Genomic DNA, 21,075 nt, shown 5'->3' with positions numbered 1-21,075 from the left:
ACACAATCCCACCACAGACAAAGGAAATCACAAATTCAAAGAGCTCTTATAAAGATAGTTGGGGTAAATAACATATTTCACATGTATTGTGCTACTGTGCCACTGTGGTGACTTTTACACTCTGAATTTCTTACCACCATTGTGCATTTTACAATATATCATCTGCCTCAAACCTTTCCCCACTCTAGCATTTTTACAGAAAACTTTTAGCTTACTTTTTATATTCTTTTATCACTTCACCAATACTTTATTGTAAGATTGTAAAAAAGATTAATTTTATCGTCTACAGACTTTATGGTCAAACTTTATATAATAATCTCGCTTTGATTGTAAAGTGGAACATCAACGGTTATTGGAATTTAAACCATCAGTAATAGTATAGATTAGTAGACATTCCAACAAAGTCAGCGTGACATTAAAACAGAAGAAGAATTTGCAATATTTCTAATGGAAGTGACTTTGATAGCAGTAGAACATTTATATATTATCGTCACTAAGGACCTTCAATTTAAAAAATCCTGGAAAATATAGCATTTTAGACACACATAGCAAATGCAACTCCAAACTCTACCACTATTTTTTAACTGTATAGCAGAGAACTACATTTAAACCAATAGTGGAATTTACTAGGGATGGCTTCATGGCTATTTTAAATAAAGTGATTTTAGATTCCATAAAAGAAACACACAAAAAAAGTTATCCTGCAACAATGCAACTGGAAGTAATGGATAATGGAGCAGATGCTGAAAAAGCACAGCAAGTCTTCCTTGGGTCTGTTGTAAAAAGTTATCGACTGCTTTGCATCAAAAGCAGAAAGATGGCTTTAGAACTTGCAGTCCTGAGCAAATAGAAACTACAAAAGCAATAAATCACAATCATAAGTCAGAGGTACAGCTTAAACTTAAATGCCTTAACGCTAGCTATGACTATTGGCTTCCAAGACCTATTTCTATGAACATCTTTATTAGTTTTAATGATCAAGCTAATGTTAAAACTACAGTTTAAAAATTAACTTATTGTATGTAGTGGATAAATTAAGTAATTATTAAGAAAAGTAACTTCTTGATGTATGAATTACTTCTTCAGGATGTGCTTTAGAAGAACGGGGAGACTTTCTAACTTTACCGGGTCCTGGACCGCAGCTGAAAATAATTCCCTTTCACCGGTTCTGGAATTCATTTTCTTTGGTCAGGTATCAAGATTATGAGTTTTCAAACACACATTCAAATGGACTTGAAAGTAGCAGAGGTTTGGTTTGCCTTGCCATCCAACATATTGCTTTGTTCCTGGAGACTCAACTTTGTTTTATTACCTCAATGATTTGGAGCCCTGAAAAGTTTGTTTTAAGACCTGAAAACCTTACGTTTTTCCGAAGATTTACTATTGATTTTTTATGCTTTGTGCACATGGCTTTGCGTTGAGATTCCAAGCAGCAATATCAACAAACAGCTGTTTTAAAATGTGTTCTAATAAAGAGAGTCCCTTTGTGATAGATTTGAAAGCAAATATTAGTATTAATAGTCCTTTTAAGTGGTTACATAAGTAGATTTCGAAATATTCTTGCTCTCTGTCTACCTTTCATTGTTATGCCTATGTCACTAGTTAAAAGGTAAGACTATCCCCTTGTGTGAATGAAGAAATGGAAACACTATTTTATTTCCGTTCTCTCCCAGTTGAAATTCACAGGGCAAAGTTGTTTACCTATGAATATGTATTTGTTACCGATGAAGTTAGTTCAACTGAATTTTGACAATTCCTTTTCAGGTTAAAAGAAAAAGTGTATTTTAAAACGATACAACCTATTTAAAGACATTTTTACTGCAATCGAGTGGAACTTGAGAATATATAGTTAATTTACAAATCACAATTACTTCTGGACAAAGATATATATGTGGGGCATGCGGGATAAAATCATTATTCTACAAAATTATGCTTTCTTTTTCTTTTCTTAACATGGGAATGAATGGATATCTGCCGTGTCTCTTTGTAGGAAGGATTTCAACAGGCTATTAAATCAACACAAGCAGCCCTTGTAGCCCTATAATTTATGGCCGTCTTTAAAAGGTAGTAAACTACACTAATTATGTATCAGCATCAAAAATAAGCAGGAAAATCTGGCAAGGATTTGAAATAGTTCTATATAATCCCCTATCTTCTACCACTGCCAGAATAATATTGTCACCACAAAGAGCACTACATTTCGTTGTTTAAAAAACAATTGAATTATGAAAGAAACATGCACACAATGCAGAGAAGTCCAACAATATATAAAATACAAAAAAAAAACTATGCTCCTCTGGTATATTTTCTGAAGCAAAAGCCAGCGTTTCTAAAATCAAAGAACATTTATTTTTATGTTCCTAATTCCAAATCACACAGGAATCACTGCAAACCTACTCAAGGGAACCAAACAAAAAAACTACGAAAGCCACCCAACACTAAAACTGCTTCCACTACCTGTCTCTTGCTTTGAGACTTCGATTTTGGAAGGAACTAAGAATGGACAAAGAAATTACCAACCTCTTTCGCTCTTTAAATTACTTTGCATCTTTCCTGTTTCGAATGCCTCTATGAGGACTGCTATTAATTCTGTTCCATATATTTCTTTGTCTGTCGAGACACTCGCATTCACCAGCCAAAGATAAATGGATTCAATCCGAAACATTCCAACTAAGTTAAATATTTATCACAATAAAATCTCATTGTAACAGCATTTCCCCCCATATGCAAGCACTAGGAAATATGAACTCTACACAAAACTATCCCACAACAGATTTTATTTCCCAAGTTCTTACCTCCTAAAATTTCTAACAGTGGACTGAATTGTTTCTTGCTGTTATCGCTCAGTAAATCGTCTTTTTCGGTGCACTGGGGTTCTGTAAATAAGCAACAAGCAATGCCTAAATGAGAATCAGAAAGGAAGATATTTATTCATACAAGAAGTATTTGGTTTGCTTCATTATTTTAAAAGACAAAAGTCGTGGATGTGCATAGAACTACTGAAGGGAAACCATTGATTAGTGCAATGTGTAAAAGATTATTTTATACAACAGTAAAGAACACTGGTATCTGAACACGCCTTTTGTGGTAGACTGCTATGCCTTCTGTCTCCAAGTGTTTGGAAATATTGTCATTCCAAACTCTTGTTACATGAATGTATGCTTTATTTTCCTCTGGGAAACCTTTGTTTAGGATCATTTAATCAAGAGCAGACATTAAACACAACTAGCGATGTTCATCTCTGTTGAATAAATCAAGGAAGAGGTTCCAGTTTAAATGTACAGTATACTAGGATTTTTATTCAAATACTTAAGGATTCCAGCCCGAATCTATTCCCATTAAATTCTATGAGAGTTCTGCCGTTGACTTCAATGAGAGCAGGATCGAACCCTTCAACTCTTTACTAAAAGCTGTTGTGGAAAAAGAAGAAGACGAAGCAGAAACATTTAGCACTTCGATATTGTAATTTTTTGTCGGTCTTATAATATTACAGACCCCAAGAAGCCAATAATCATACTCTTCAAATATTTTTGGATCACATTTACAAAGGTATTTATCAGATATAATAACGTACCCCATGCATTCAGTATTCATAATAAAATCCTATGTATTGTTTCTTAAGATTGCCAGCAAATGTAAATGCTAATAGTTAACTAACAGGATTTCTTGGAAGAGTGTCATCTGAGCCTTGGAAAATATTAAGTCTGTCTTGGGAGAACTTTTCGAGAAGAGATTTTGCTTTGCTAATTTATTAGCTCCATAATTTGATATAGCTATAAAAATTTGAAATTTGGTGTAGAATTACAGTCTATAGAAAATAATGCAATAGTAGCTTACTGGGCTGTTTATTTCCCTCTCATAAATTTAGAGGGCTCACTGATAAAATCTATAAACAAATTGAAAGTTAATTTTTCCAAATAGCTATCTCCAGCTTTAATTCGGTTGCCTGCTGTTTTCTTAGCTCTGATATTCACATCATTCCAAAAAATACAGTAGGGGCATAGAGTACTTGTATTTTATGTTAAAACTCATTCTTTAACCATTTTGATCCATAATCAATAATCATGTTATCAACTACAATAAAATTGATCCGAATGTCTTGATTGGGTTTACCCCCCTCCTTTAAAATATGGAATGTGCGTCTGAAAATGGTGCCAACGACTTTCTGCTATTTATTTTGGAGCTATTAAGTTCCACCACAATATTTTATAGTGCCACAGTCCTTTAAACTATACTTCTTCTTGAAAGAGTTGCTAAGTAGCAATAAAGCACTTTACAAACGCTATGACTTTTTTTTTAATTTGTTGTTATCCCAAATTCTAATATTCATTGCGGCACTTTAACTTCGTACATAAATCGTTCAGACTAATGAGTCATAGAGAAATTTGCCCATGACTTTTCCTTTACAATGCTTGCTGCCTTTCCATTGCTTTTTTGGCCCTGCGTTAGAAGCCGGTGATTTATTAATGCCAGGAAAATTGAACAAAGCAGTCTTCCTGCACTGTGGTATCCAGCCTTCCACAGTGTGAATTAGAACATTATCAAATGTGTTTGACTCGGTAACACTTAATCACAAAAAGCCATAATGTGACCACAAAGCAGCTAAAACAAAGATTTAACATTTCTAAATATTAAACTTGCTAAGTAAATACTCAGCAGACTTCAACAAAGTTAGCACAAACAATTACAATCATCAAGCTATAAATACACACTAAATACTTACCAACATAGTCCCTACTGCTTTCTCAAGAAGTTTAGAATCTTTCAAGACAAATCGGGGCTTTTTAAAAAACTCAAATAGGAAGTTGAGTTTCACTTCAGAGAGAATCACTCCTAGTGAGAACTGACGGCCACAGATCCATTCCTGACTATCTGCATTAATTATTTAATGAGTCACGTGACCTTAAAGATTAAAATTTCAATATCTACACAAGAAAAGACGCAACACCTTTATCTATTAGTGCAGGGTTTCTGTTTTGCTTATTTAGGTCCCATAATCTCTGTTGGTTTTGACAGCTTTTCAGTTTCTTGGGAGATCATTTGAACATTAATAACATGTGCTTGTCTGCTATTGTAGGATCGGGCAGTTCCACAGACCTTAGCTTTAAATTAGCCATTTGATTCCGGATTTTTATTGTCTACAGCAGACTGTGTTAACATGCATAATTATAGTCCATTCCTCTTCTAACAGTTATTACACATGATAATATGATGACAATACTGATACCAAATATATTTGCCCTTATGATGCCTTTAAAACTGACAAAGAATTGGCTCACCACAGTTTATCAATATTCATGTGGTATGGGAGGTCTGGGAAGAATTCTTTTGCTCTGCCATTTGCACATCTCGTGGGAAAGTATAATAAAGAGTTAAAAGAGAGGTTTCCTTTCTGTACTTAGAAAATACACAGTTAGTGGGCTAAATGAATGCCTGGCATAATTCATTTGAACCAGTGGGCCTCATTCAGGTCTCGCTTACATTAGTGACTCTAGTGAACTCAATGGAATTACATTGGTGTAAAGTAGTATATACTGTGTCAGAATCGGTCCCAGCGTGTCTACAATGGAGTGAATGTAACACCTTCTAGTGCAGTAACTGGGGTTAAAACAAAAATAAGACTCAAGCTTTTAATACTCTGTGTTCTATTAATGATATACGTATCGAATATCATATTTCTCATACAACACCAATACATCTGAAAGGATACATATAATTGTAGATGTATTGGAGTACTGTTTTCAACAATCTCACAAATTCCGCAATAGGGTGCAGAATGAATACAAAAGAAAAATCCGGGTATATGTGCTTCAAAAAATCACATAAAGAACCCCCAATCTTTTTGTATATTACTCTTCAAGTCGATTCATGTCATGGCTGTCACGGAATGATATGACAGAGTGTCCTAAAGTAGAGCTGCTAACGCAGCGATGCTGCCAAGCTTTCCTGGCGCCCGCAGTCTGTTGGTTTCAGTGGGTCTACTGGCATGAGTAAGCGCTGCTGGCGTGACTCGTGAGAAAAGGAATGAAGGATCGGGCCCATGATCAGACTTCAGGGTTGGGATGGAGGCTCGGGCTAGGGAGGGGAGAAGAAAGATGGAGTCTCCTGACAAGCTTGTCAAGACCTCCACCTTCCTTCCTCCCCCACCCATCCCCCACCCATTTACAAAACCCAAGAAGCAGTCCATAGGGCGCAGAGTATACCAAAAAAATGTCAGAGCCCTGGGTAAACATTCAATGGAGAATGGTTATAGTTATTAAATACTGCGCGCTGCTTGTCACAGATGAGTTCCTCTTGTAATAAAACACCAGGTATATTAGAGATTGCAGGAGAAACTGGAAGGCAGACCTTGAAAAACTACCATTTTTCTTGGTGGGAAGGGGCGGGGGTTAACGGCTTGGCTCTAACTGGGACAATTAAAGTGACTCAGACCTGATTTTGTCTTTATTTGAAATATTGACAAACTTCCACCTTTAGCATTTTGTGCCGCTTTCCTTTGTGGCGAGAGCAGATAAATACGTGTGTGTGATAGAGAGAGAGAGAGACAGCCAGCCAAAGAGAGACATTTAGGTCCAAGAGCTGGATTTAAAAGGATACTGTCTTTAAAGGTCAAGGGTTTGAAGGGTCAGTCTGCTTCTCTAAAAAAACAATTAATGGGATAGAAAATTTGTCCTTTCAGTGAACTCTTCTGGTTGCCCTAGCAAAGGCTGGACAATGCCAGAGTTTAAAGTCTGCGATTTAATGTTCTAAGTGATTGTAACACTGATTATATCACACGAGAAGCACAGTAACACTCACATATCAAACACTATTCAGCTTTAAAAAGGGGGGGGGGACAAATGAAAATTTACCTTAAATGATGATAACCTGCCATGTGATATTTTGAAGTCCGGGGCTGATTCTCCACCAAGACAGTATACATTTTTTTAGCAGACAGCCAAGATGCTGTGTCTTTACACATGACCACTTTTTTTTTTCCAGGAAAATCCTTTGCGTCTTCACAGACTTTTTCCAAGAGAATGCCTTTCAGAACGGCTGTTGAATTACAAAGAAGTATTTATTGTAGGAGGTGATTAATGATACTCAGTAAAATTGCTATTTTCAGCGCGTGTTTTCATTTAGTTTTACGAAGGGAAAATAGGTTTATAAGCATAGTCTTCAGTAATAAATTATTATCAATTAAAATGTTTGATTTGGGATTTTGATCATTTCTGCTAATTTGGTTTTGAAATAAATTGGGGGGAAATGTTCCACATAAGAAACAAAACAAAGAGCTGTACGTTGCAGAGAGTGAGAGATACCAGCAGTTACCCCACCTTCAGATATATTCAGTTTCCTTTATATTGGGGCAGCTAACATGGAAAACGTTTTAGGATTTAGTAAACAGCAGCATGGTAACGGAAACATACTTTTCAGGGTGGTTAGTTGTTCATTGTGAAGACAACACTGTTTGCTAAACGTATTTACAACTGCCATAGCTTTGATACTGAATATACTCTTCCAGTTACATGTTAAATTTTTCATTGAAATGGTATGTGTTCCTGGGACAGGCAGTGATGCTCACAATATTGTTGTGCCAGTGTGCTTTCTTACTGAGTGAATTGTGATATATTTAAATAAAGGAACTAAATCTTGCTCGAATTACTCACGAGAGAAGACTCGTCGACTCCAGTTTAGTACCTGGACACACTTTCGTGACTATGGCGAATAAAATGTGGCCCTTAATCTTTTTCTGGCAGAAAAACAGTGATAGAGTTTCCGCCTACAAGTTCTTCTGCTCAATTAATACGTTTCAATGTCAATGATACTTTCGAGAAAGTGATATGAAAATCCTTATAACTTGTATACATTTTATTGTAATAATTCCACCTTTGGTATATTTCTCAACATCCTTGACAATGAGAAGGTTAGTATGAGTTTGAAACACCTGAATACTGTTTTCCAGAATCATTCTGAACACATCTACCAGATTAAACCTCTGGTTTGTACCAGATTTCATTTAATTATTAAGGTTATTTCTGTTTACACCAAACACTTTTCAAAATAGATGCCTTTGAAATAAAGAAACTTTTATCACCCATACATCCCCTTAATTCTTCATAGTGAATTGACAAGTCACAATAAATACCAAGTGAACGAATAAATAATGACTGGCCAGATATTTTTAAAGTGTATCATGGTTAGCTGTCTTAGTTCTACTAAAGTAAATTAGTTCATTTCAGTTCATTGACTCAGTGTGAAAGCTCTATTTTTCTGTGCATAGGATGGGAATAGCCATGTACATATAAATGAATAGACAGACTGAACCTCTGGCAAGGTTGCTACAGGAGACAAGTCATCGAGGCAATAAATAATACATATACTTGTTCAAGTAGGCTCTACTTTTTGTGAAGGCAGGCAACTAACATGAGCATCTCTTTAACTAAATTTGAAGGCAAACAACTGTATTGACAAGATTAATTCCAGTTAAAACAATGTGATAAGCCGTTATTTTTAAATAATTGTAGTTATATCAGCAAAGCATAACGTTTAGGAAACAGCATTACATGAACTTGTGTTTGAAGCCTTTAATTTTTTTTTGTACAGAATATTCTTTATTACCAGTATTGGCAATATATACATCACACCAAAATTCACAAATTGTACACAAACCGAAACAGTTAGACGTGCCAGATATGAAGACAGCAACAGCCTTTAATATTTTTAAATAAATGCAATAGGAGACATGGGGAAAACGATTATATCACAACTACCGCAGTGGCTACGCTTAAAAACAATTAAATAACTCTTGGTACATTAAACATTGCCTGTCAGACTGTAATGGGACAGTTTTCATAAAATCTCCATGACATAAAATTTGGTTTCTTCTGTCTGCATATACTGGAGAATCCACGAACATTGCACGAAACAACACAACTCAAGTCAATGTCTTACACCAAGTGTCTCATGAGTTATTATTTTAACTGTATTTTATTTTTAAAGTGTTATGTACAAAAGAGTCCTTCTTGAGTACATAATTCATCCATTACAGCATCCAGCACCCTGTGACACTGAAGGTACAGCGTATTTTCATAAATACAAAAGAATGATGGGAATGGAACCATTATGTCTGTACAATGTAGACAATTTGTCCAGGTTTTGGTTTCAACATGTACCCTGTTCAGGGCACGTTTCTTCTGATTCTGTATACAGTTGTTTTGGTCCAAATGGTCAACAACAAAAATAGGCAACTGAAAAAACAAATATAAAAATCATGATAGGGCTGATGAGTTGGGTGTTGACCCATCGAGTTGATGGCGGTGGCCCTGTGTCTGTGCTTTGGCTTGCTGACTAGCAGTGGATGGGTTTGAGGAGCGCATCTTAGTGTTAGGCAGTTTGTGATCTTTCTTCCATTTCATCCTCCTGTTCTGAAACCAGATCTTGACCTGGCGCTCCGAGAGACAAAGTGTGTGTGCTATCTCAATGCGTCGCCTCCTGGTCAGGTAACGGTTAAAATGGAACTCCTTCTCCAGCTCTAAGACTTGTTGTCTGGTGTAGGCAGTTCGAGACCTCTTGGGTTCCCCTCCAGTGTAATTGGGATTGACTGAACACACACACACAAAAAGCAATTGAACATAATCATTATATAATAACTTGACACCAGGTTCAAATCAGAGACATAACTGCAAGAAAATGTTTCACAGGCTATTGACAATAGGAAACAATTGAAGAGCAATAAAAAATGGTGATGGGCATTTGGGTGGAAGAAAAGCTTCAAAGACACATGGCCCAGAGCCACTGGCAGGGCAATTAAATTTATGGGGGCTATAATTACTGCCCTAACGGTTTGGCGTCTCGTAAATCTCTCGATAAAGGACCCCGGATACAAAAGGTTTCTCACGTTTGTATTGGGAAACGCGCGCACATAAAAACCCAACCCAACCCTGCAGCACCTTCAGCGTCCTCTCCTCCTCCTCCTCCTCCTCTTCCTCCTCCCCAGGCAGTCCCACTCACCAGTGCTCACATGGATCTTCTTCATCCAGGGGTAGACCACGGGCTCTTTGCCTTTGAGGCCAGGCAGGCTCTTGTCAGGCAGGAGGGGGCAGCCTGGGCTGGCCCCGGCCCCTGCGGCGGGGGCTGCTTCGCAGTGGCGCTGGTGCTGCAGGACGTGGCTTTGGAGCAGGGGCTGGGACTGGACATGGTGCCCCTTCGGCGGTGGCGGCGGTGGAGGCGAGGCGCCCGGGGGTGGCTGCTCCTGGCCCGGGGTGGCGCTGGCGCTGCTGTAGCTGTAGGGTGCCTCGGGGTAGCCGGGTGGCTGCGCGGAGTAGAGCGCCTCGGGAGGAGGAGGAGGAGGAGGAGGAGGTGGCGGGGGTGGCTGGTATCCAGGGTCTCTGCTGGGCCGCTGGTAGTAGTCGGGGAGAGACTGGCCCGGGTGCGCGGGGTGCTGGTGCAGGTGCGGCTGGTGGTGGTGGTAGGTGCTGCTGCTGCTGCTGCTGCTGCTGTGCTGCGAATACTCCTCGCAGGGCGGGAATTTGGGCTCGATGTAGTTGGAGTTTATCAAAAACGAACTCATGGTCATTAATTTGTTGAAGTGCAAAAATACTAATTTTTCTCGCGTTGTCGTTTTTCTGGGCTCGGCGAGGCCCCTCCTCCTTCTCCCCCTCTCCTTCCCCCGCCCTTCCTCCCTCCCTCCCTCCCCCTCGCCGCTGTCAAGTGCCGGCTGCCAAAGTTTGGGCCTCCCCCCAAACCCGAGCGTACAACACACACACACACACACACACCACCACCTGACCGGCAGGGCCAATTGCTGCGCTGTTTGCGGACCCCGGATCAGGAAATGGAAAGATGGTGAGTGCCGGAGGAGCCCGGGCAGCAGCAGGAGCAGCCCAAACCGTCTTTTACCGAGTTGGGGAGAGAGGTCCCAGCAATGGTAAAAAACTGTGCAGCCAGAAAGGGGAGCGAAATCCGAGGCGCATCCTAGTATCCATCGCACCAACCACCTCCCCTAAACCCGCAGTTCGACCAGATACCTCTCAAATAGGTGACCTCGGACTCTTAAAACAGGAGAACAAGATTTTGCTCAAAGCCACGGGAGTTAGAGCTTTGCTACACTGTGATTGCTGCTTATTGTGGCCAATTATTTCCCCCTCTTCCCTGTGGAATGGAGAGAGAGAGAGAGAGACCTAAATTCGGCGCTACCAGTCGCAAATTCATCTTGGGCACAAATATTTTATTTCTCTAGCATTTTTGGAGGGGGGGCAGAGAAGAAGGAGAGGGGAGGAAAGATGGGGGGCGGATCAGAAATCAACGAGAAACTAAAATGTAGTATACAGAAAAAGAAATTGACATTGCATAATACATCAAATAAAATGACAATCGTTTACAACTCTCCATTTCAAAATCACTTGATTTAGGATTGGGCATACATTATATATCAAGGTGGAAATGAGACTGCTAGATCCTGTGAAATAGAGGCCAACTAATTGCAAATCAGTATTTGTTTCTCTATAATCTGTCCCCGGGGCTTTTAAACGTTGTTATTGTATGATAATTTAGTTATTAGAGGATCTTTTATCCCTTTGTAGATTGCGAGCTGTGATAACATAACTAGATTCGGAAATTGATATAAAAGGGAGGAAGGGCCAAATAGATTAGTTAGCGGTGCTGTGTGCCATTAACGATATAGTTAGCGAGGAAAGAAAGAAAGAAAGAAAGAAAGAAAGAAAGAAAGAAAGAAAGAAAGAAAGAAAGTTAGTTAGTTTCCAATAAAATGAAAGGACTAACTGGGAATATTTCTTTCCGAGTGAGAGCATTTCCCAAACTACAAATTTACGTTTTGGGTTTTGGTTTTGGTTTGGTCTGAGGTTTTTATTATAGGAGAATTCACTGACTTCAGAAAGTAGCCTACAATACTGAAATTAGAATGCAGAAAAAACTCTATGACTTCTAAATTGCTAAAAATTAGTCTGCTAACAATATTTGCAGCTCAGGAAGGAAAAGAGGCAACCGCCTGACCTTGGATAATTGAAATTTGATAGTTAAACTAATTACACCATTATTTTAAAATAATAAATTACTTATGAATTCCATCTGCTGTTGTATGTTTGGAGTTAATATTGAACTTTTTAGAATTTATTTTATATTTTTGTTGGTTGGCTGGTTTATAGAAAATCGAATATTTGCCACCCTCTTCAGGAGCATTGTTCCTGAATGGATAGTCTCACCTTCGAGAATAGGAAAATGCATCTAACTGAATATATAAAGCAAAAATGTTGGTACAATTTAGATCTTTTTTCCTCATAGTAGCTATCATGGTTTAAATTCAGATTGTTGTCTTTTGCAGTTGTATAGATAACATTATATAAATATAAAATTATAATTCTATATATGTTAGGTCTAACTAGATACTGACACACGTATACTGCATTAATTTATATTATAAACATATATCTATACATATATTGCAGACCATTTGGTGTATGTTTGAACATTTCCAACTTACATAAACAATTACTCATTTTTGCTAATATCTAATGTCTAATTTGCAAAGAGAGTTAAAGCACATAATATTTACCGTTATTAGACTTCAAAGTATTCTTGTTCAACTCATTTCCTACTGAACGTCTATGCAACTCTTTAACTGGTGTGAAAGATATCTTTCTCTATTTACTTTGCATGTAGAAGAAAATAGGGTTACACACACGCCATACGCGTCTAACATCCACAACTATTCAACACTACAAATGGTAGTATACACAGGAAGAACTAGATTGTTGGGGACTATTTTTCGGCGAAACCCAAAATATCTAAGCGTGGCAAGAAGATGACATTGCTAGAGACACACAGCACGTCGTTTTCGGCGCACAGCTGTACATTCATACAGAGATACATTCATACAAATATACGTAAGCGCGCATAATTGCCTTAAACTGGGTTACCCTAAATATTATCCTCCTAATATAAGGAAGCTCCTTAGTTATGATGGCCAGAATACTCTAGTAACTACCATACTTCAAATCCTCAGTAAAATACAACGAAAGCTGGTACCTTATTTTGTATGCTGAGTGTTGTATTCGGAGAGCTTCCCAGGTTCTGATTAATAATATCTACCGTGATTAGATTTCAAAGTATACTTGTTCAACTGTACTTCTTTCTACTGTGGAGCTGCGTTTCTCAGTGAAACAGAAAATAATACAATTTTGCATGCGATTGTAAATCTACAAGGTGACCTCAGCAGCTCAGATGAAGCCTGTTTTTCCTGTGGTTCTAGCAGCCTGTGAAGATGTGCTTATGCAGGATCTCCAAAGGCCTGTTCCTTGTCTTTGTGGTTTTGTTATCATAAACAAGAACCCAGCCAAGACCACCAAGTGTTATCTTACACACGGCCATTTCGACATTTTACTGCAAGATTTATGGATGTAATAAACAATCTCAGAACCAGCCTCGGATATTTCCCGTTACCCAACTTGTAGCACCATCCCAGCTTTAAAAACAAACAAACAAACAAACAAAAAACAAAACAAAAAAACTTTATTTTTTATTTAAGAAATAAGACCATATTTCACACGCTTAAACAATTAACATAGGACCCAAATTTTACCAGCTGAATCTTGCGATAGACGAGATTGGGAATTCACTGAAACGAAGTTGATAGTGCGATATCTAATCTTCATGCACCAACAGGCTCCAATCTCATGCATACCCAAACAGTCTAAAAGAGTTCTTGTGAAACATACAAGCACATCTGCTGACTTCCATGCGTGCGGATAAAATAGTTTTACAACCAAAGAATTAAAAAATAATAATTCAATTTCACTTTTTAACGTGTGCATGCACCAGAGAGGGTGGACAGAGAGAGACTCCCGAGCAGCCTGGTTTGAATCTGATTTGAACCATTTTGAATATATTTAGCCCCAGCTTTCCCTCTTGAATGCAACCCTGTTCCAAGTTTCAAAGTGACCGAAAAGTGACACCGTGTGCATTTTTGTTTCTTATTAATCTTACACATTGACAGTCTTTGTTAAACAACAAGGCGTGCCCTTCACCAGCCGACATTTTCATATTTGTTAGACGCGGTGACCTGAAGTTCACCTCGGCCTTGGACTTAGTTTTTCTAAAAGGTCTATAACAGTGTCTTTCAGATAGCAGGGTGCTTTGCCCAGGTCACTACTTCTAAGGGAAAATTAAGAAAAAATAGCGGGAAAATGTAAACGTTATGGAATGTATCGACTGTATCTCTCCTTTCTTCTTTGGGAATCATAAAGCCCTCAAGACAGTTACTCAGTTTAACATTTGTTAGCTATGAACTAACATGCTAAACGGTTGCTTTAAATAGTCAAGATTGGGGCTATGGATGAATTTTGGCCCCCAAGCTCATTATTTTATAAAGCAAGTACTTCACTGGCACTGTATATGTTCTAACAACTGGATGTTTGGAGTGATTTGCTTGCTCTATACCGGCATGGTTAAATAAACACACACAAAATGTGATTTGTATTAGAATTTTAAATGAATGGTCTTTTGACCAGACATTCTACACCACAGACCAGTGTGTGCTGCATTCAAAGAATGAACGTACAAAGGCAAGGAATCGTTCATCTCAAATTAATAACTGCTCTGTTTCCCTTTTTTTAAAGGAATCATTTAAACAATAATTGAGATAAGTCAATATTTATTGAAGTTGCAGTTGAACTCTGAAAATATTCTCATTGATATTTTTATTTCAAACTGTGTTGAATACATGGATTTGCATCAAAATAATTATTTTGGTAAGTAAGAAACTAGATTTCAGTTCCCTCATTTTGTGTAATTTAGTTATACTAACAGCTTTTCGGCCAGGGAGTATCAAAGACTTGTTATTCTTGGAAACAATCTGCCTAGCACTCCTTAACAATATATATAAATGGTTATATATTTCAGGTTACTACCAAGACTTTCCTTTTCTCAACAAACAAATGATCTAACAGTATAAAGTAATCTATAATATCTCAAGTGAGGGAAACGTTCTTTTTAACCCAAAATATGCAGTCTGACTGTCTTATTACAAGTTGGCAACATCAGTATTTGATTAACAATGTATACGTGGTGTGTAATGATATTTATATATTTCCACACTGCTGTCATATACAAGCGATGTAGGCATAATCTCCAATAATATCTCTCAATGATTTGAAATCAAACAGCTCACAATTTATTTTCAACAACTCCTGCTTTCTGCAATGATCCACCAGTATTACTGACAAATAATTAATTTGTATCCAAATAACTAGGAATATCGTATAATCCATGCCTGTTTGTTCTTATTTCTGCTAAACATGGATATAGATGAGGTACTTTTTCCCAACTGACTTCCTCATTATAACCCCCCCCCCCATTCCCCAGACCTTTTACATCTGAATATTTTGGATAAACTTTCCCTCTTAAACAAAGCACTGCTTCAATATCATTTCGACCTGTATTTATGTGCTACACTGTATATTTGGTTTATAATTACCTTCCCAATTTCTTTGTGTAATACTGTGTGTTGCTTTTTATTAACATACTTAACTTAAGAGCTAAATCTCCAAGACTGTCACAGTCTTAAAGACAAGAACAATTCTCAACAACTTGGAAAGTGTTCTTTACCCAAAAAAATTCAGCTTAAAAATACCCTGATACTTGTTTAACTATCAATTTATGTCTGAGAGTAATTCCAGAAAGCTTTGATAGCCCTGAAATTGTGGAACTGTATAGAGCAGTCAGGTTTGTTTGTTTGTTTGTTTTTGTTTGTTTGTTTTTGCAGAATAATCTCTGTTAGTATCACAAATCGCCCCGGAATTCTGAATTTTAGATTTTCACCTTCGGACTAAATATATAACCTGAAAGTATTACCTACAATATCTCTTTATTAAGTACAGTTTAGTGCTCACTACAGAAATTATAGTAAAAACAAGACGCTGTTAGGATCGATACACGTGTTAATAGATCTGTTCATGTCTTATCTTCCTGACAGTTTGGAAAGTGAAAAGTCTTTACATGAAGCCTCTTAAGGAGGTTATTTTATTAAGGAGTGTGAAACATTTTGTTACCTGACCATGGTATTGAAGAATACAGCTATGAACGCGTTTTGGTGTTCTGGAGTAACATGCATGTTTACCTGGTGGATCTGAGCCACAGATATTCAGACTCAAAGGTGGCTGATAAGTCAAGATGAAATACAACATGTATTACTTTTGAAAAGAGGAATTTTCTATCCTTTCCTCGGTAATTGAGGTCATTCAACCACTAGAGTTCACCTGGAGTCCATACTGTGATACACGCTTAACTCAAAGCTATTTTATCTTTTGTGCTGATAGTCAAGATCTCGACTATAACATTGACATCAAACTCTGTCTGGGCGGATGACTAAGAGTGGTGCAAAACGTAAACTTTTGACCCTCAACTTTTTGACCTGCAGTTGTAACGCCCTAACCACAAAGATATACAAAAGCTATGCAGCTTCTTTTAGGAGCAAGAGACTTGGACTGTTTGTTTCAATGGTTCTGCTGTTTTCCACCCTGCTTTTTAAGTGTGGGGTTTTTGTGTGTGTGTGTGTGGTTATTATTGTTAGGGTTTTTGTTGTTGTTTGATTTGAGAAAACTGGATTTAAAAAAAATCTCTCACCATTGTAAAGTGCTGTTAAATCCGTTTGCAAACTCATTCGCCAGCGTTGGAGGGACTAGATTAACTGAAAGACGCTATATGGTTACAATTGCAGGTGAAAGTCTGGTAAGTTCTGGACATGGAGTCGGAAAGAATGTACCGTATAGCACTGGGGGGAAGATGGAGCTATATGTTGCTAAGTACTTTGTCATTTCACCTTTATTTAAAAATAAAGAAACTCTAATTGTTTGTGAAGCCTTGTCTAGGCAAACGAGTTGACTGTGAACTTGGTCTAAAGCGAGCTCTGCTGGTGATTCCTAGGGTGTGCAGATTTATCTTTTCTGCATTTACTTAACCTGGCAGTGAACTGCAAGGGCTGCCATTTGTTATCCAGAGACAGACTTCACCTCAAGCAAGGGCTGTTTCACAAAATTGCAATAATTACCCAATAACCTTCATAACAAACATTATTATTGAAAAGACATTTTTTGGATATAGGACAGATTCCGTATGTGCACTGTAAAGGGAAACCTTTGCAAATCTTGCACATTCTGTATGTCTTATGTGGTATGGTGTACATATGCAGCTATATATACATATGACTAAGATGGTACACGAGTGTTTGTTTTCCTCAGAAATATTAGTGAAGATGCTTTCATTTATAAAGGAGAATGCTTTCAAATATAAGCAGGCTACTGTAGGAGTCATATCTTTGTACTATTCATAAAAACTCAAACACTAAATTGTGTCTATCTGAAGCTTAAAAGAGAGAAAAAATAAGGGCGGAAGAGATTTCTTATCTTGATCAGAAGGTTTATTTATTTATGTATTTAATTTATTATATCTGTATTAGCTGAGACGGGAAAATACATTCCTCCAGTACGTACGATTTGAAATCGAAAATCATGATCAGCCCATGTGAATCTGTTACAGTCAATATCCCACAGAGCAGACAGAAAACATTTGTACTCTCACCCTTCTACAGATACACCCTTACTAAATGTAAGGAAATGGGAGAATAGTAATTTCGCTATGTTTAATAATTAGTACGTGTGTAGGGCTCAGACAAATCTACCAACCTAAAATTACTTGCCTTTCACAAGACATGTTATAGTTTAGTGAAAGTCAAGACTTACAAATTACTAGGTATACGCACAAACGGGTTGCCTAATCTTTAATTGGCCTTATGCTGAGACACGCCACACTACACTAACGTATTTCTTTCAAAGGAGTTAGTAAATTGTATTTTAATACCAAGTAGACCACCACTTGCGATGATTTCAGGAAAATAAACTCAGGTGCACTGAGTCCAAAAATACCGTAGAAAAATAATATGCACAGAAAAGAACTAAATCTTGATTCCAAATTATCATTCTCTATGAAGGAACCAGCCACTTCCCCTCAGAAGACAGTTAGGATCTGTGAAAGGTTTTTAAAGTTTTGCCTTTTGAAGGTATCTGAGTTTTCCGTTCCAGTGTGGATTATAAAATCTTAACGCATTTCTGTTTTAAGAGGACTTAAGCTGTCATAACTTTGTGAGGGTGATTCAAGACTAGAAATAACTTAAAGTTGTAGTAATTTTTCAATCAACTTTATTTTGTGTCTGAAAAGTGAGTCTCGTAGTTCCTTATTGAATGTATCTGTAAATATTGGGATATTTTCACAATACCCAAACATGTCCACACTGTATCTTATATATAGAATGCTTGAGAAGCTAAAATTCAAAGAATTTCATGTTGGTAGCAAATTATTTACTTCCTTCACTGACAATTCACAACCTCAGATGACATTAAGGTCCCTTAAAAAGACTTTAAGTGCATTTGCCTTATGGTGAATATCCAGTTCTCACAATGTAGCTAAGAAATTGAGATATTCAAACGCTTATCTTTAGTTTTCATCTATGAAATAGCAGAAATAAGGGCTTTTGCTTCAGAAAACCACCAATATATGAAGTAAGTCAAAACTTTGAAACTAGCCTATGTATGATTTTTGCCATTAAACGCTGCCCGGGTATTATGACATATAATTAAATGTATTCCTGTCAAATATAACTTTGCTGTATTCCTAATATTGAATCTGTTATATTTGTGTACCATAAAACTGCCATAACTGTTTGTTATGGGGATTATTCTAGTTTGTACTTTGGCTATAAAGTGCAATAAAGAATGCACTTTTAAAGTCTACCTCTTTTCCATTTTATTATAGGAATAATAAGCAAATGTCATTATCTAGTGTTCATAGAAAGATACTAAAACAAAAAAGGATCTAAAACTTTTTATCTTATGTTGCGAATTAACTCAAAATATTAAAAGTTTGTAAACCTATCATATCTTTTGGAGTAGCTCGAGGGGTTAACCTTGAATATATGATAGCGTTTTATCAATGTATATACTCTTGATTATTTGAAAAAAAAATTAAACAAAGGTAGAATGATTTTCTATTTCATTCTTAGACCTTGCGGAGGTATTATGTTATAAAGGTACAAATAATAATCTTCATAATTCTCTGAACTCTAACACCTTTCTGCCATTTTTATAATAGTTTCAGCTATCCTATATTACGAAAATTAACAATACTCAAAGAGAAAGGAATCTAACAAAATAAAGCCAGAAATCATCTAGTGACAAACAACCCCGATCTTCTTTAATCTCGAATTTATGACATGTCAGGAAAAACAACATCATTGCACTGCAGCTTAAAAGAACTCTGTTGCGTCTGGTGTACTCCAAAATGATCAAACCTTAGATAGATAGATAGATAGATAGATAGATAGATAGATAGATAGATAGATAGATAGATAGATAGATAGATAGATGCCAAAATTTGTATTTACATTCTGTTGGCCTAATCCTTCAAACCTTTACTCAACTGAGTAGTCATCACCCAATAGTCCTAATGGGTTCAGTGAGACTACTCACCTAACAATGATCTTGTGAGTAAGGATTTTCTGGATCTGGCTCTTGTTCTACAATGAAGGAGAGAGACGGAGAGAAAGTGAAAGTTTCTTTCGCCCTTTCATTCAGCCCTGAAAATTCAAAGACTAAAGTTAAATCCGGCCATAAAGTTTACTGCTGAGTAATCGCACTCTGGTGAGAATAGTCTACTTAAATAAAAAGAATGTTGAAGTAAACACGCAGCTGGGGCCTACCTCACAATTGCTAGCCAATAATATCTGTAGCTATATAGAGACGGGGTTATTTACAATTGTCTATAACCTGGTCTGTATTTCATAATTTCCAGCATTGTGACCTGTAGTAGCTTGTATTAACGTTACAAGTTACAGTCAATGTGTTTCCTTAGAAAGAACAGCGGAAATACACAAAATGTATACTGTCTCTGGGAAAAGGTATAACAAAGTTTTAAGTGGCTATGAGTGACCGCACATACCACGTATACACATATGGATACACAGTCATATAGATATAGCTATCTATATAACACAGAGCAGTAAAGAGGAATCCTAAACACAAAAATTCAATCTATGCCATTTTAATGCTTGCTTTGGTGTGCAAAATATTTTCCAGTCCAAATTTACTACCACATCGGCACGCTTATAGGTTATCATGCCTCTATAAGACACTTCTCAAATAATATCAACCCATGTAATTCCCTTTAAAAAAATCGCTGCAGTATCTACTCTTTGCTAAACAAACTGGAAAGTCTATGTAGCAAAGGAAGTAATTATCTTCTGCAGTAGTCAAAGTAATTAAAGTTAGGCCTCAAAATCCATCTCTGCCAAAGACGCTTATTGTGGTTTACTTTGATTTGATTGTTAAAATATAGAGCTAGCTGCTGAACGTTAGAATCAGAGAGGGGAAAACTTTTCAACGAAACCTGTATCCTTAGTAGATTACTCTGCATTTCTGAATTCAACGTGACAGTCCTGAAATGATCGAGCCAGAAAGAGTCCAGTTCTCCACTGTACAAATAAACTTTAAGGAACTTGTGCATAAAACTTACCTTGACTTGTAAGGAGCCATTTTTCATAGAACACTGAGAACTTGTGATTTGGATACTTCTGTACCTAAAACTGACAATTTGAATGACCAGGAGGCACACGTAGCCTGCAAAAGAGTCAAATGAAGTCCAGCGTCAGCGAGATTATATGTTATGTGGTATATAATGTTGGATGTCAACTCCCCAAAACCATAAAACTTACTTTAATGGCACCACGTGACTTTTTATAGCCAGTGAGCCTATCTGTCTGTGCTATGGATGATTTTACGATCTAATTCATAGACAAAACCCTATTCATTTGGCACCCAAATGTCATATAGCCGGAACTGGGGCTTATAAAGTTTACTGTTTTATAACTTTTAAGGGAAGGCATCAGTGTAACCAGTCAGTAAATGTGCAAATCTCTAGTTGCTCTTAGAAGCTCAGAAGAGTTAACCATTCAAGCTCTGATGGGGTAAGTAACATTACATTTATAGAAAACTAATTGTAGAGAAAAAAAACAAATATCTTTAAAGGGTG

The 21,075-nt window shown here is 37.1% G+C and overlaps 2 protein-coding genes across 2 annotated transcripts in view; both read right to left on the bottom strand.

Moving 5' to 3' along the window:
* HOXA3 (homeobox A3) overlaps window positions 1-21,075 on the bottom strand; it is a 43,610-nt gene that overhangs the window by 11,701 nt on the left and 10,834 nt on the right. The window contains exons 2-4 of the mRNA XM_045005952.1: window positions 20,560-20,663; window positions 6,852-7,035; window positions 2,796-2,900 (exon numbers count right to left, since the gene is read on the bottom strand). The gene's annotated coding sequence lies outside the window, so the exon portion shown is untranslated. The remainder of the gene's footprint in view (window positions 1-2,795; window positions 2,901-6,851; window positions 7,036-20,559; window positions 20,664-21,075) is intronic.
* Window positions 7,045-12,212, bottom strand: HOXA4 (homeobox A4). The gene is made up of 2 exons (XM_045005955.1): window positions 9,994-12,212; window positions 7,045-9,583 (listed from the first exon to the last, which is right to left on the bottom strand). The coding sequence occupies exons 1-2, from the start codon at window positions 10,556-10,558 to the stop codon at window positions 9,252-9,254; spliced, it is 897 nt and encodes a 298-aa protein (XP_044861890.1). The 5' UTR covers window positions 10,559-12,212; the 3' UTR covers window positions 7,045-9,251.

The sequence above is a fragment of the Mauremys mutica genome, chromosome 2, assembly GCF_020497125.1.
Source record: "Mauremys mutica isolate MM-2020 ecotype Southern chromosome 2, ASM2049712v1, whole genome shotgun sequence".
In the NCBI taxonomy this organism is placed as follows: Eukaryota; Metazoa; Chordata; order Testudines; family Geoemydidae; genus Mauremys; species Mauremys mutica.
This window is presented reverse-complemented; position numbering and strand designations above follow the sequence as displayed.